We start from the raw sequence: 15,808 nt of genomic DNA, 5'->3' as shown, positions 1-15,808 counted from the left end.
TATCTATCTATCTATCTATCTATCTATCTATCTTTTTTATTTTTTATTTTATTTATTTATTTTTTTTGAGGCAGAATCTCTCTCTGTTGCCCAGGCTGGAGTGCAGTGGTACAATCTTGGCTCACTGCAACCTCTGCCTCCTAGGTTCAAGTGACTCTCGTGCCTCAGCCTCTCGAGTAGCTGGGACCACGGGCACGTACCACCACACCCAGTTAATTTTTGTATTTTTAGTAGAGATGGGGTTTCACCATTTTGGCCAGGTTGGTCTCAAACTCCTGACCTCAGGTGATCCACCCACCTTGGCCTCCCAAAGTGCTGGGATTAGAGACATGAACCACTGTGCCCAGCCTCAAATCTACATTAAATATTTTTCATTTCACACAACGCCATCTGAACCTAATTTGGAAAGGAAATTCAGAGGTAACCTGCCTCGCAACACAGAAGAAAGCACTCTTATCCCTGGCAACTGGGAATGCAGTCTTTAGTCACACAGATGGAGATGCCCTACTTCTTTTGCAAAGGACTCATTTTTTTTTTTTTGCAACTCTAATTGTTAGAATGTTCTTCTTTTTATTGAACCAAAATTGTCTCCATATAACAGTGAAAATTTCTTCTGTTTATTCATCATAAGATTAATGCTTAGTATAATGCCTGCAGGATGGCAGGGACTTAAATACTTAACGAGTTATGAGTTCTTTAAGATAATTAAAATTTTCCCCTACAGATTTATTTCATGATTCAACAAATCCCCTCAGCTCCCTAAATTGTTTTAATTCAGTGGGGGTTCAAGATCACAACACATTCAGTTTCTCCTACTCTGATGTTCTTTAGTCATGAATGTCCCTCTTTTTAAAAGACCCATAGCACTCTAGATATGGGTTGATTAGTAAGAGAAAAGACAGGCTATTATACTGTATGTAAAATTAATACTGCCTAAAGTTTTATCACCTTTTAAAATAAGCATGCTATATTGTAAGCCCATATTAAGTGTGGTAAATTAACATTCATTCAGAAATCTTCCACAGAAACTATTCCCAAGTAAAATCTCCTCCACTGTGACCTGATATAATTAATTTTTTAAAATTTTAAGTTGACTTTATTGAGGTAAAATTTGCATATAATAAAATTCACTGATTTAATTGTACATTGAGTTCTGGCAAGTATATATAGTCAGTAGTCATGACCACAATCAAAATATGGAATAGATCAATTGCTGAAAAAATTCTCTCATGCCCCTAGGCAGTCAATCCTTTTCCCTTTCCTTTATTCCTGAATCATTGTTAAAAAGACTGCCTTTTTTTCCACTGAATGGCCTTGATATCTTTGTCAAATATCAATGAAGTATATTTGTGTTGGTCTATGTCAACCTGACTGGCTTAAGGAATGCTCAGATAGCTGGTAAAACATTATTTTTGGGTGTCTGTGCAGATGTTTCCAGAAGAGATTAGTGTCTGAATCAGTAGATGAGGTAGAGAAGATCTGCCCTCGTCAATGTGTACGGCATCATTCAATCTGTTGAAGGCCCAATAGAACAAAAAGGCAGAGAAAGGGGGAATTGTCTCCCTCTTTGTAAGCTGGGACAGCCATCTTCTCATGTCCTTGGACATCAGAGCTCCTTGTTCTTGGGCCTTTGAACTTTGGGACTTACACCAATGCCCCCATATCCCCAGTTCTCAGGCCTTTGGGATTGGACTGGGAGTTACACAATCAATCAGCTCTGCTGGTTCTCAGGCCTTCAGAATTGGATCAAATTATCCCACTAGATTTTCTAGTTCTTCAGCTTGCATACAGCATGTTATGGACTTCTTGGTCTCCGCAAACATGTCAAACAATTCCCATAATAAAATCTCCCTATAGTTAGATTAGATAGACTATATTGGTTCTGTTTCTCTGGAGAACCCTAATATAATCTATTCCTGGATTCTGTAATCTGTTTTATTGATCTCTATAGTTATACTTATGTCAGTACTGTACTGTCTTGGTTACTGTAGCTTTGTAGTACTTATTAAAATCAGGTAAATAGTGTAAATCCTTTAACTTTGTCCTTTCATAAGAGTTGTTTTAGGTATTCTAGGCCCTTTACATTTCCATATACATTCTAGAATCGGTTTGTCAATTTCAATTAAAAAGTTGTCCAGGGTTGTCTTTTTTTTTTTTTTGGAGTTGTGTTGAATCTATAGGCAATCTTTCTTTTTTTGTGTTTTTCTCTTTTTTTTTTTTAGATGGAGTTTCACTTTTGTTGCCCAGGCTGGAGTGCAATGGTGTGATCTTGGTTCACCACAACCTCCGCCTCCCTGGTTCAAGTGATTTTCCTACCTCAGCCTCCCGAGTAGCTGGGATTATAGGCATGTGCCACCACACCTGGCTAATTGTGTATTTTTAGTAGAGACAGGGTGTTTCCATGTTGGTCAGGCTGATCTCGAACTCCTGACCTCAGGTGATCCACCTGTCTTGGCCTCCCAAAGTGCTGGGATTACAGGCCTGAGTCACTGCGCCCAGCCCTGAATCTATAGACAATCTTTTGAAAAGTTAGTATTGCAACAATATTCAGTCATCTGATCCATTAACATGGTAAATATCACTATTCATTTTGGTCCTCTTTAATTTCTGTCAGCAATGTTTTGTTATTTTCAGTCTTGTACATGATATATTAAATATGTTTGTATTTCATTTTTCGATGCTATTATAAACTGCATTGTTTCTTAACTTCAATTTCCAATTGTGTGTTGCTAGCATGTAGAAATACAATTGATTTTTGTACATCTTACAGACTTAAGGTAGTCACTTATTAATTGTACTGGGTTTTTTTGTGTAGATTTTTATGGTTTTCTATATAGATGTTTATGTCACCTACAATGAAAGATTGCAACGTACTTCTTCCTTTCCAAATATATGCCATTTATTCATCTATTTTACATAACTGAACTGGCTGAGAGTCCTAGTGCAATGTTGAATAGAAATGGCAAGAACAGACATCCTTGAATTTTTCCTCATCTTAAAAGGAATATGTTTTGTCTTTCACCATTAAGTATGATGTTAATGAAAGCTTTTTGTAGATGGCCTTTATTGAGTTCTTTTCCTAATATTCTTAGGGTTTTTCTCATAAATGGGCACTAAAAATTTTCCAATGCTTTTTCTACATCTATTAGAATGTTTATATACTTCTTTTCTTTGACCCTTTTAATGTGGAGAATTATACTGATTGACTTTCAAATGTTAAACCGATCTTGCATTCTTGGAATAAACCCCACTTGGTCATGATTTATTATCCTTTTTCTATATTGTCCAAGTCAATCTGCTAATAATTTAAGAATTTTGGTGTCTATATACTTAAAGGATGTTGATCTCTAATTTCCCCTTACAACGTCTTCTTTGGATTTGGTGTCAGGGTAATAATGGCTTCATAAAATGAGTTAAAAAGTGCTTCTTTCTCTTCTCTTTTCTAGAAAAGTCTGTGTAGAATTGGTATTACTTCTTTGTCAGATGTTTGATTAAATTTACCATTGAATCCATCTAGGCCTACTCTTTGTGGAAAGGTTTTAAGCTATAAATATAATTTCACTAATAAATAGAGTGTTATTCAGATTATTTCTCCTTAAGTGAGCTTTGGTAACATGTCTTTGAATAAATATTATCTAAGTCACTCTGTAGTACTTTATATAATTGATTTTTATAACAACTTAATTGAGATATGATTCACATACTAGACAATATATCTATTGAAAGTGTAAAATATGTTCAAGACCAGCCTGGGCAACACAGCAAGACCCCGACTCTAAAAAAAATACAAAAATTAGCCAGGTATTGTCGTGCATGCCTGTAGCCCCAGCTACTCAGGAGGCTAAGATGGGAGGATCATGTGAGCCTGGAAGGTCGAGGCTGCAGTGAGCTATAATTGCTCTACTGCACTCCAGCCTGAGCAACAGAGTGAGACTCTGTCTCAAAAAAAAAAAAAACAAAAGAAAGAAAGAAAGAAAGAAAGAAAGAAAGAAAGAAAGAAAGAAAGAAAGAGTAAAATCTATTGTTTTTTAGTATATCCACAGAGTTATGCAGTCATCACTACAATCAATAAATATAATATTTTCAGCACCTCAAAAAGAAAATTTTTTAGGAGTTTCCCATATGCTTTAGCAATCACTATACATTTCCCCAAACCCCCAGGTCCACCAGTCTTTCTGTCCTTAGAGATTTGCCTTTTCTAGAGATTTCTCCTAAAGGAATCATACAATATGTAGTCTTTTGTGACAGACTTCTTTTATCTAGCAGAATGTTTTAAAGGTCCATTCATGCTGTAGTACACCTCAGCACTTCATTCCTTTTTATGGCAAAATAATATTCCACTGTCAGGATATACTACATTTTATTTATCTATTATCAGTTGATAGACATTTGAGTTATTTCCACTTTTTGGCTACTTTGGATAATGTTTCTACAAACATAAGCATACAAATTTTTGTTTTTACATATCTTAGGTATATACCTAGATATGGAATTGCTGGGTCATATGGTAACTATGTTTACCCTTTTAAGGAACCACCAAACTGTTTTCCTGAGTGGTGCATCATTTCACATTTCTACCAGCAGTATATGAGGGATCCAATTTCTCTGCATCCTCATCAGTATTTGTTACCTGTCTTTTTATTATAGTAATCCTAGTGGTATAGAATGGTATCATATTGTGGTTTTGACTTGATTTCCCTAATAACTAAAGATGTTGAGCATTTCTTCATGTGCTTATTGGCCATTTGTATATCTTCTTTGGAGAAATGTCTATTCAGAGCCTTTACCATTTTTAATATTGGGCATTTGTCTGCTTATTATTGAGTTGTAAGAGTTCTTTTATATTTTAGATAAAAGTATGTTATCAAATATGAGTTTCAAATATTTTCTTCCATTCTATGGGTCATCTATCACTTCCTTGGGAGTTATAACTCATTTGGATCATAAATAGATGGATTTTAATTTCTCTCTGGCATTATATCCAGTGGATTTAACTGAGAGTTTCTTTATTTTGACATAATTTTGAATAAATTTTGTTGTTTGATACACTTGTTCTTTCTAAGCTTTATATCAACCATAGATTTTACTGAATAAAATATTAGCAAGGCAAAGCTTTGTGGCATGTCATAAACATGTTCCTCCAGCTTGACATCAAACAATGGCCAAGCAACTAATGAAAACTAGGCCCTATAATAATGAGTCCGGCTTCATGATTTTTCCTGCTTCTTGGTATCCCCTAAGTTCAACCTGTGGATTCAGCTCCATTTATATGACAAAATTGGAGCAGAGATGGAGGCTGATGGAGAGGAACAGAGCTAGTTTGGATACTACATTGTAGGATCTTCTCATTAGCACAGAGTCTATCACTTATCCCTTGATATCTTGCTTCACACCTTTCTGTTGCTTTCCATTATACTTAGGGTGAAGTCCCCACTCCCGAACATAACCTACAAGTCCTGTTGATTTGGTTCCTGCCTAATTCTTTGCATCTTGGGTCACTCATCGCCCCTCTCTCTCTACTTAGGCTGCACTATCCCCCTCTAGTTTTTCCTAGCCTCAAAGACTTTCATACACATACACTCGCCACACTCTTCCCATTTGAGATTAACTATCACTTTCTAATGAAGTTTACCCAACACACCCTTAGAATCATGTTCTTGTGTTATTCTCTCTCAGATCACCTTGTGCTTTTCCTTCCTAGTATGGATTACAGTTTGCAATTAAGTATTTCTTTTCGTAATTACATTTCCCTTTCAGCAGATTGCAAGCTCCTTGCAAGAAGAGCTTGTATTCGTTTTGCCTTCCTATATCTCTACTGTCTATCCCAGCACCTGGCACAAAGGAGGTGTCTTATAAATATTTGTTGAATGAATACATTGTAGGAGACAAAAAACATGTATTCTCACCTCCTTGTGTTATCAGAAAGGAGAGGAAATTTTTACTCCACTTTCTAGAAGGGAGAAACATGGGCGGAACCTGCCCATCTTCTCTACTTCCTCATCCTCCCTGTGGCAAGAGGAGGACCTAAGTGGTTAGTATATGTAGAAAAAGGGACTAGGTGTTTTGGCTCATCCTTTTATGGGCTTCTGTTCCTTTTGGAGTCAGTCCCTCTGCAGGACACATCCATTCTCTGTCCCTTTGTATGTTAAGAACTTGTGGGAAGGCCCAAGGTGTCCAGCTGGTGATAGATATCAAGGGGGCCCACTGCTGCAGCTCACGTGAGCTACCTTCACCAACTCAGCTTCCATCACCATCAGCCCATATTTCACTCTCTGTCTGTCAGACCCCAGCATCCATTGCTCAATTATTTCCCAACTCAGAAAGGGATTCCAGTGAGAATGAGTGAGAAAAGTCCACAGGGAAGTTTAGCTGGAATTTGGGAGCAAGGAAGCATACTTTGAAAATGATGAACTGACTGAGGGCGGTGGCTCACGCCTGTAATCCCAGTACTCTGGGAGGGCGAGGTGGGTGGATCATGAGGTCAAGAGATTGAGACCATCCTGGCCAACATTGTGAAACCGCTTCTGTACTAAAAATACAGAAATTAGCTGAATGTGGTGGTGTGTGCCTATAGTCCCAGCTAGTTGGGAGGCTGAGGCAGGAGAATCGCTTGAACCCAGGAGGCAGAGGTTGCAGTGAGCCAAGATCGTGCCACTGCACTCTAGCCTGGTGACAGAGTGAGACTCTGTTTCAAAAGAAAGAAAGAAAGAAAGAAAGAAAGAAAGAAAGAAAGAAAGAAAGAAAGAAAGAAAGAAAGAAAGAAAGAAAGAAAGAAAGAAAGAGAAAATGATGAATTGTGTTGAATATGCTTATTTCACAGAAAAGGCTCATAAGGCACAAAAATATTTGAAAAGTTTTCATATTTACATGATTAGTTACTTGAGAGTTGGGGTGAGAACCCAGGTATCCTCACTTTCTGAATCAGTGTTTTTACCCAGGCAAGCTTCATTATTGTCATCTCTCTGAAGTTGAATACACACAGGCCCAAAGTTTATACAAATTCTCCTTTGTGCATCTGTCCTTCCTTCAAAAAATACTTGGAGAAGGAATGTTACAGCCACATATAAAAGACAGAAAAGCCTTTATGAAGTTACATGTATATTTCTCATGTATGTTTGAAATTATTTTAACGTAAGTCTTTACAAATTCAATTCTGAAAAACATGACTTAGTTCACATCTACAAAAAATGATTAGAAAGTCCTCAAACTTGATCTGTTTATCCCGTGAGTCACATAAAAATATGTCAAAATGAGCTATTGTAATGTCCTTATATAAAGTTAAATCAACTGTGATTTAGTGAACATTTTCATTCCACACATTAAAGAAAGTATCTTTTGCAGTCTTGAATAAAGTGCCAACGTACTGATTGATAGGTTAAAATAAACTATATCCTAGTTCATTCCATAAACCATAAAGCGCAATGTCTGCAAAGACCCAGTGCTGTTGAGATGAGCGTCACCTGTCTCTAAGCTTGCAGGGGTGTCTTCCTGCACTTGCCTCTCACTTCTTTCTCTACTGACCTCTCCCCTTTTTGGCCCTTACACCTCATCTTCTCATGTCTCTGGTCATAGGCTCCATGCCTCCGATTTCTGTCTGAATCCCCATAGATGGCCTGGGGATCCCCCTAGCAAATTCCCGGATGTTGTCCTCCAGGGGCTCCCTGTTAAGGGCTATTTGTTCCTGCCTCCCAAAATATAGGACTCCCATGTTTATGAGGTTCCCCAAACCTTGGGCTCCCTTCCTCTGCTACTCTGTATTAGGCAGTGAGGGCTTTGTTATCAAGCTGTGTAGGGGAGGCCTTAGAGTCGGTTGGGAGCTGGGGAAAGGAGAGCAGGTATCCACTGTGGGGTGGGTGGGGGGGCTTGGAGTGGTGGTGGTGGGGCTTGTTTAAAGACTCTTGGTGACTCAGGTTGGGAGGAGAATGGACAGTCTCACTGAGGCTTGGCCTGAGAATGTGGTGGTTTGAACAAAGAAAGGCAGACCACTACGTTACCTGCCAAGGAAACAAGTCCAACAAATACCTCCATTCCTATGCTTTTACCAACCTTTGCCTTCCTAAGATAAAGCACTTGAGCTAATAGTAACCAATCTCTGCTCTCTGAGAGAGTCTTGGGAGTAAATAGGTTCATGAGAATTGAGACCCTTCTTCTGCGAAAACAATCTGGAGAAGAGAGATCAACAAGAAACTGGACCTAATAATGCTTATTTCACAGTTATTGTGATGATTAAATGAAGTAGTGCATGGGAAGTACTTAGTAGAGTTAAATCCGTAATAAATGTTACTTCCATTCTGTATTGGTCCGTTTTGTGTTCCCACAAAGGAATACCTGAGGCTGGGTAATTCATAAAAAGAGGTTTACTTGGCCCATAGTTTTGCAGGCTGTGCAAGCATGGCACCAGCACCTGCTCCTGGTGAGGCCTCAGGAAGCTTCCAATCATGACGGAAGGCAAAGGGGGAACATGCATGTCACATGGCTAGATGGGGAGCAAAAGAGAGGGGAGGAAGTGCCAGGCTCTTTTAAACAACCAGCTCTTGCATGAACTAATAGAGTGAGAACTGACTCACTCCTGTGAGGCATGCACCAAGACATTCACGAGGGACACCCCAACGACCCAAAGACCTCCCACCAGGCCCCACCTCCAACACTGGGTACCACAGTTCTTTATATTTTTAAAATTTTGTAGGTACATAATAGGTGTATATATTTATGAGGTACATAAGATATTTTGATATAGGCATAAAATGCATAATAATCAGATTAGGGTAAATGAGTGTGTCCATCACTTCAGGCATTTATCCTTTCTTTCTGTTAGAAACACTCCAATTATACTCTTGGAGTCATTTTTTAAAAATTTTATTTATTTATTTTTTTGAGATGGAGTGTTGCTCTGTCGGCCAGGCTGGAGTGCAGTGGCACAATCTCGGCTCACTGCAAGCTCTGCCTCCCAGGTTCATGCCATTCTTCTGCCTCAGACTCCTGAGTAGCTGGGACTACAGATGCCTGCTGCCACACCCCGCTAATTTTTTGTATTTTTTTTTTTTTTAGTAGAGATGGGGTTTCACCATGTTGGCCAGGATGGTCTTGATCTCTTGACCCCGTGATCTGCCCACCTCGGCCTCCCAAAGTGTTGGGATTACAGGCGTGAGCCACCGCGCCCAGTTGGAGTCATTTTTAAATATACAATAAATTATTGTTGACTGTACTCACCCTGCCATGCTATCAAATGCTAGATCTTATTCATTCTATCTAACTATATTTTTGCACTTATTAACCATCTCTACATCCTCCTACCCCCAATACCCATTCCAGCCTTCTGTTCTCTGCTGGGAAAACTCTATATCCATATGCAGAAGATCATCCATGAGGTTGATTGTGTTAATTTTTAGCTCCCACAAGTAAGTGAGAACATGTGAAGTTTGTCTTTCTGTATCTGGTTTATTCCACTTAACATAATGACCTCCAGTTCCATCCATGTTGTTGCAAATGACGAGATCTTATTCTTTTTATGGCTGAATAACACTTTATTGTGTTTATGTAATACATTTTCTTTATCCATACATCTGTTGATGGATGCTTAGTTTGCTTCCAAATCTTGGCTGTTGTGAGGAGTGCTATAATAAACATAAGAGCACAGATATCTCTTTGATATATTGATTTCCTCTCTTTTGGGTATATACCTAGCTGTGGAATTGCTGGACCATATGATAGCTCTATTTTAGTTTTTTCAGGAACCTCCAAACTGTTCTCCATAGTGACTGTTCTAATTCACATTTCCATCAATAGTGTACAAGGAAACCCTTTTCTCTACATTTTTGCCAACATTTGTTATTGCCTGTCTTTTGGATAAAAATTTTAACTAGGGTGAGATAATATCTCATTGTAATTTTGATTTGCACTTCTCTGATGATTAATGATATTGACCACCTATTTGCATGTGTATGTCTTCTTTTAAGAAATGTCTATTCAGATCTTTTGCCCATTTTAAACTGGATTTTTAGGGTTTTTATCTATACAGTTGTTTGAGCTCTTTATATATTCTAGTTATTAATCCTTATCAGATGGGTAGTTTGCAAACATTTTCTCCCATTCTATGGGTCGTCTCTTCACTTTGCTGTACAGAAGCTTTTAAACTTGATGTGATTCTATTTGTCTATTTTTGCTTTCATTGCCTCCTGTGTGTATGGCGTATAACTCAAAAAATCTTTGCCCAGACCACTGTCCTGGAGAGTTTCCTCAATGTTTTCTTGTAGTAGTTTCATAGCTTGATGTCTTAGATTTGTCTTTAATCCATTCGGATTTGATTTTTGTATATAGTCTAGTTTCATTCTTCTGCATATGGATATAGAGTTTTCCCAGCACCATTTACTGAAGAGACTCTCCCTTTTCTGACATATGTTTTTGGCATCTTTGTTGAAAATGAATTCACTGTAGATGTGTGGGTTTGTTTCTGGGTTCTCTATTCAGTTTCATTGATCTATGTTTCTGTTTTAATGCCAGTACCATGCTGTTTTGGTATTGCTTTGTTGTATAATTTGAAGTCAGTTACTATCTAGTGGCATAAAACTCACTGGTAATAGTAAGTACACAGAAAAACACAGAATGTTATAATAGTATTATTGTGGTATGCAAACTATTCATATATTGAGTAGAAAGGTTAAAGATGAACCAATCAAAAATAATAACTACAACAACATTTCAAGACATAGACAGCACAATAAGATATAAATAGATACACTACAAAGTTAAAAAGCATAGGACAAAGTTAAAGTATAGAGTTTTTATTAGATTTCTCTGTGTTTGTTTGTGCTATCAGTGGTAAGTTGTCATCAGTTTAAAATAATGGATTATAAGTTATTATTTGGCACCCTCATGGTAACATCAAATAAAAAATTACAACAGATACACACATACACACAAAGCAAGAAATTAAAAAATATCACCAGAGAAAATAACCTTCAGTAAAAGGAAGACAGGAAGGAAGGAAGGAAGGAAGGAAGGAAGGAAGGAAGGAAGGAAGGAAGGAAGGAAGGAAGGAAGACAGAAGACCATAAAACAACCAAAAAACAAATAACAAAATGGGAAGAAAAAGTTCTTATTTATCAATAATAACATTGAATGTTTATGTACAAAACTCTCCAATCGAAAGACATAGAGTGGTTGAATGGATTTAAAAAACCAAGACTCAACAATCTATTACCTACAAGAAACACATTTTGCCTATTAAAACACACATAGACTGAAAATAAAGGAATGGAAAAAGATATCCCATGCCAGTGAAACCCAAAAGAGAGGAGTAGTAGCTATACTTACATCAGACAAAATAGATTTCAAGACAAAAACTATTTAAAAAGACAAAAGATGGTCATTATGTAATGATAAAGGGGTTGATTCAGCAAGAGGATATAGCAATTCTAAATATATGTGCATCCAACACTGGAGCACCCACATATATAAAGCAACTATTAAAGAGAAAGATAGACCCCCCCCAGTACAAAAATAACCACAGATTTCAACACCCTACATTCATCATTGGACAGATCACCCCGACAGAAAATCAACAAAGAAACATCAGACTTAATTTGGACCGTAGACAAAATGGACCTAATAGATATTTATGGAACATTTCATTCAATGGCTGCAGAATACACATTCTTCTCGTCAGCATATGGATCATTCTGAAAAACAGACCATATGTTAGGCCATAAAACAATTCACAAAAATTGAAATTATGTCAACTATCTTCTCTGATCACAGTGGAATAAAACCAGAAATCAATAACGAGGAATTTTGGAAATTAAACGAACACATGGAAATTAAACAATATGCTCCTGAACGACCAGGGGGCCAATGAAGAAATTAAGAAGGAATTTAAAATTATTGAAACAAAAGACAGTGGAAACACAATATACCAAAACCTATGGGATACAGTGAAAGCAGTACTAAGATGGAAGTTTATAACTATATGCACCTACATCAAAAAAGTAGAAAAACTTCAAATAAACAAACTAATGCTACATCTTAAAGAAGTAGAAAAGCAAAAGCAAACCAAACCCAAAAGTAGAAAAATAAAGAAAATAATAAAGATCAGAGTACAAATAAACGAAATAGAAATGAAAACAATACAGAAAGTCAACAAAACAAAAGGTTTTTTTTTTTAAAGATAAATAAAATCAACAAAACTTTAACCAGACTAAGAAAAAAAGAGAGAGAATCCATGTAAATAAAATCAGAGATTAAAAAGGAAACATTACAACCAATATTACAGAAATTTAAAGTATCATTAGAGGCTACTATGAGCAATTAAAGGTCACTAAATTGGAAAACCTAGAAGTGGACAAATTCCTAGACACATACATCTTATCAAGACTGAAACATGAAATCCAAAACCTGAACAGATCAATAACAAGTAATAAGATCAAAGTCATAATAAAAAATGTCTCCCAGCAAAGAAAAGCCCAGGACCTGGTGGCTTTACTGCTGAATTTTACCAAACATTTAAAGAACTAATACCAATCCTACTCAAACAATTTCAAAAAAAATAGAGGAGGGCCAGACGTGGTGGGCTGGGCATGGTAACTCATGCCTATAATCCCAGCACTTTGGGAGGCTGAGGTGGGTGGATCACCTGAGGTCAGGATTTGGAGACCAGCCTGGCCAACATAGTGAAAACCTGTCTCTACAAAAAATACAAAAATTAGCTGGGTATGGTGGGTCACACCTGTAATCCCAGCTACTCGGGAGGTTGAGGTAGGAGAACTGCTTGAACCCGGGAGGCAGAGGTTGCAGTGAGCCGAGATCGTACTGCTGCACTCCAGCATGGGAGACAGAGCAAGACTCTGTCTCAAAAAAAAAAAAAAAAAAAAAAAAAAAAAGAGGAGGAGGGAGGAGGGAATACTTCCAAACTCATTCCAAGAGGCCAGAATTACCCTGATACCAAAACCAGACACGGGACATATCAAAAAAAGAAAACTACAGGTCAATATCCCTGATGAACATGGATGCAAAAACCCTCAACAAAATATTAGCACACCAAATTCAATAACATATTAAAAAGATCATTCACCATGATCAAGTAGGATTTATCCCAGAAGTGCAAGGATGATTAAACATTCACAAATCAATCAATATGATATTGATAGAAGGAAGGACAAAGACCATGTAATCATTTCAATTGATGCCGAAGAATCATTTGATAAAATTCAACATTCCTTCATGATAAAAACTCTCAAAATACTGGATATAGAATGAACATACCTCAGTACAATAAAAGCCATGTACCACAGACACACAGCTGGTATTGTACTGAATGGGGAAAATCAAAAGGCTTTCCTGTAAGATCTGGAACACAACAAAGGATGTCCACTGATATGGTTTGGATCTGTGTTCCCACCAAATCTCTTGTTGAATCATAGTCCTCAGTGTTGGGGGTGGGGCCTGGTGAAAGGTGATTGGGTCATGGGGGTGGATTTCTCATGAATGGTTTATCACCATCTTCTTGGTGCTGTTCTCATGACAGTGAGTGAGTTCTCATGAGATCTGGTCATTTAAAAGTGTGTGGCACCTCCCCAATTTCTCTCTTGCACCTGCTTTCACCATGTGATGTGCAAGCTCCTGCTTTACCTTCTGCCATGATTGTAACTTTGCAGAGGCCTCCCTAGAAGCAGAAGCTAGTCTTATGCTTCCTATACAGCCTGCAGAACTGTGAGCGAATTAAACTTCTTTTCTTATAAATTACCTGGTCTCAAGTATTTCTTTGTAGCAATGCATGGATGGCTTAATACAGAAAATTGGTACCCCTGAGTGGGGCACTGCTATAAAGATACCTGAATACATGGAAGCAGCTTTGGAAATAAGTAACTGGCAGGCATTGGAAGAGTTTGGAGGGCTCAGAAGAAGACAGGAAGATGAGGGACAGTTTCCAACTTCCTAGAGACTGGTTGAATGGTTGTGACCCAAATGCCGATAGGGATGTGGCCAGTGAAGTCCAGGCTGCCAAAGTCTTAGATGGAAACAAGGAACTTACTGGGAACTGGCGTAAAGGTCACTTTTGTTGTCTTGGCAAAGAACTTGGCTGCTTTCGAGCAGTGTGAAGAAGAAGAGGCGAGAACGACCCCCGGACCGACCAAAGCCCGCGCGCGCTGCATCCCGCGTCCAGCACCTACGTCCCGCCGCCGTCGCCACCATGCCCAAGAGAAAGGCTGAAGGGGATGCTAAAGGAGATAAAGCCAAGGTGAAGGACGAACCACAGAGAAGATCCGCGAGGTTGTCTGCTAAACCTGCTCCTCCAAAGCCAGAGCCCAAGCCTAAAAAGGCCCCTGCAAAGAAGGGAGAGAAGGTACCCAAAGGGAAAAAGGGAAAAGCTGATGCTGGCAAGGAGGGGAATAACCCTGCAGAAAACGGAGATGCCAAAACAGACCAGGCACAGAAAGCTGAAGGTGCTGGAGATGCCAAGTGAAGTGTGTGCATTTTTGATAACTGTGTACTTCTGGTGACTGTACAGTTTGAAATACTATTTTTTATCAAGTTTTATAAAAATGCAGAATTTTGTTTTACTTTTTTTTTTTTTTTTAAAGCTATGTTGTTAGCACACAGAACACTTCATTGTTGTTTTTGGGGGAAGGGGCATATGTCACTAAGAGAATGTCTCCAAAGCGGGATTGATGTGGGGAAAACACCTTTCCCTTCTAGTTTTGAGAGACTTCCTCTTGGTTCCCAGGAGGAGGGATTCCCTGACTTTGACACACATGGCCACCTTGGCACAAAAGCCTTGTGGTATGGAAAAACAAATTTGTTTTTATGTCCTCTTCTCCCTTTCCATCTTTCAGCATAGACTTAACTCCCTTAAGCCCAGACATCTGTTGGGACCTGACCCATAGTCATTGGTTACCAGTGTGTCAGGCAATCTGGACTTTCCAGTGATGCCACTGAGATGGCACCTGTCAAAACAGCATTGGTTCCATTTCTAGATTGTGGATCTTCAGATAAATTTTGCCATTTTCATTTCACTTCCTGAAAGTCAGGGTCGGCTTGTGAAAAGTTGTTAAACAACATGCTAAATGTGAAATGTCAACCCTCACTCTAAACTTTCCCTGTTCAGAGCATCAGATGAAGACTTCATTGGGTTTTATAGTGGCTTTCTGATTTTTGGTAGTCCATTGAAGAAGGGAGTTTGAAAGTTGTTGTATACTGTTAACGATTGTCTGCCCATGTCCTGCCTGAAATACCATGATTGTTTATGGAAAGTATCTTTAATAAAGCTGGATACAGTTTGGCTTGGAAAAAAAAAAAAAAAAAGAACTTGGCTGCTTTATGTCCATGCCCTAGGGATCTGTGGAAGTCTGAACTTGAGAGTGATGACTTAGGGTATCTGGTAGAAGAGATGTCTAAGCAGCAAAGTGGCCTGGAATTGGGGACCCCCAGGGGCCTGCTTGGTGCTCTACCCCACTGTGGCCAAGCTGGTATCCAAGATGCAAGAGAAATTCCCCTTTAGTCTTCCATCTCCTTTTCTCAGGCAGAAGGAGTCTCTCCCTATAGCCACCACAGCGGGGAACGCACTGGGTCACATCTGAAATCAGCATGGTTCTGAGTCTCACCCAAGGCCCATGGCAAGTACTGCCTGGCTACCCCTGCTGCTTATTCAGGGGCCAAGGGCTCCTTACTCAGCAGGTGAGAAATTCTGCCACGCTGGCTCCTTCCATTCAAGGCAGCAGGTTCCAGGGTTTGTCTAGAAATGTCATACGTGGGCCTCATGAGTCAGCCTGGCACCCTATCCTACTGCAGCTGAGCCAGTATCCAAGTTGCAAGA

At 38.7% G+C, this 15,808-nt stretch overlaps 1 protein-coding gene across 1 annotated transcript; it reads left to right on the top strand.

Moving 5' to 3' along the window:
• Positions 1-14,085: 14,085 nt before the first annotated feature.
• LOC140713167 (non-histone chromosomal protein HMG-17) lies at positions 14,086-15,274 on the top strand. Its single transcript, XM_073022528.1, has one exon. The coding sequence runs from the start codon at positions 14,186-14,188 to the stop codon at positions 14,456-14,458; it is 273 nt and encodes a 90-aa protein (XP_072878629.1). The 5' UTR covers positions 14,086-14,185; the 3' UTR covers positions 14,459-15,274.
• The last annotated feature ends 534 nt before the right edge of the window (positions 15,275-15,808 follow it).

Source organism: Chlorocebus sabaeus, chromosome 13 (assembly GCF_047675955.1).
Source record: "Chlorocebus sabaeus isolate Y175 chromosome 13, mChlSab1.0.hap1, whole genome shotgun sequence".
NCBI classification, from domain to species: domain Eukaryota; kingdom Metazoa; phylum Chordata; class Mammalia; order Primates; family Cercopithecidae; genus Chlorocebus; species Chlorocebus sabaeus.
This window is presented reverse-complemented; position numbering and strand designations above follow the sequence as displayed.

Excerpts from the sequence above, each read along its gene's own strand:
- LOC140713167 (XM_073022528.1), top strand. The coding sequence starts at position 14,186 with ATGCCCAAGAGAAAGGCTGAAGGGGATGCTAAAGGAGATAAAGCCAAG.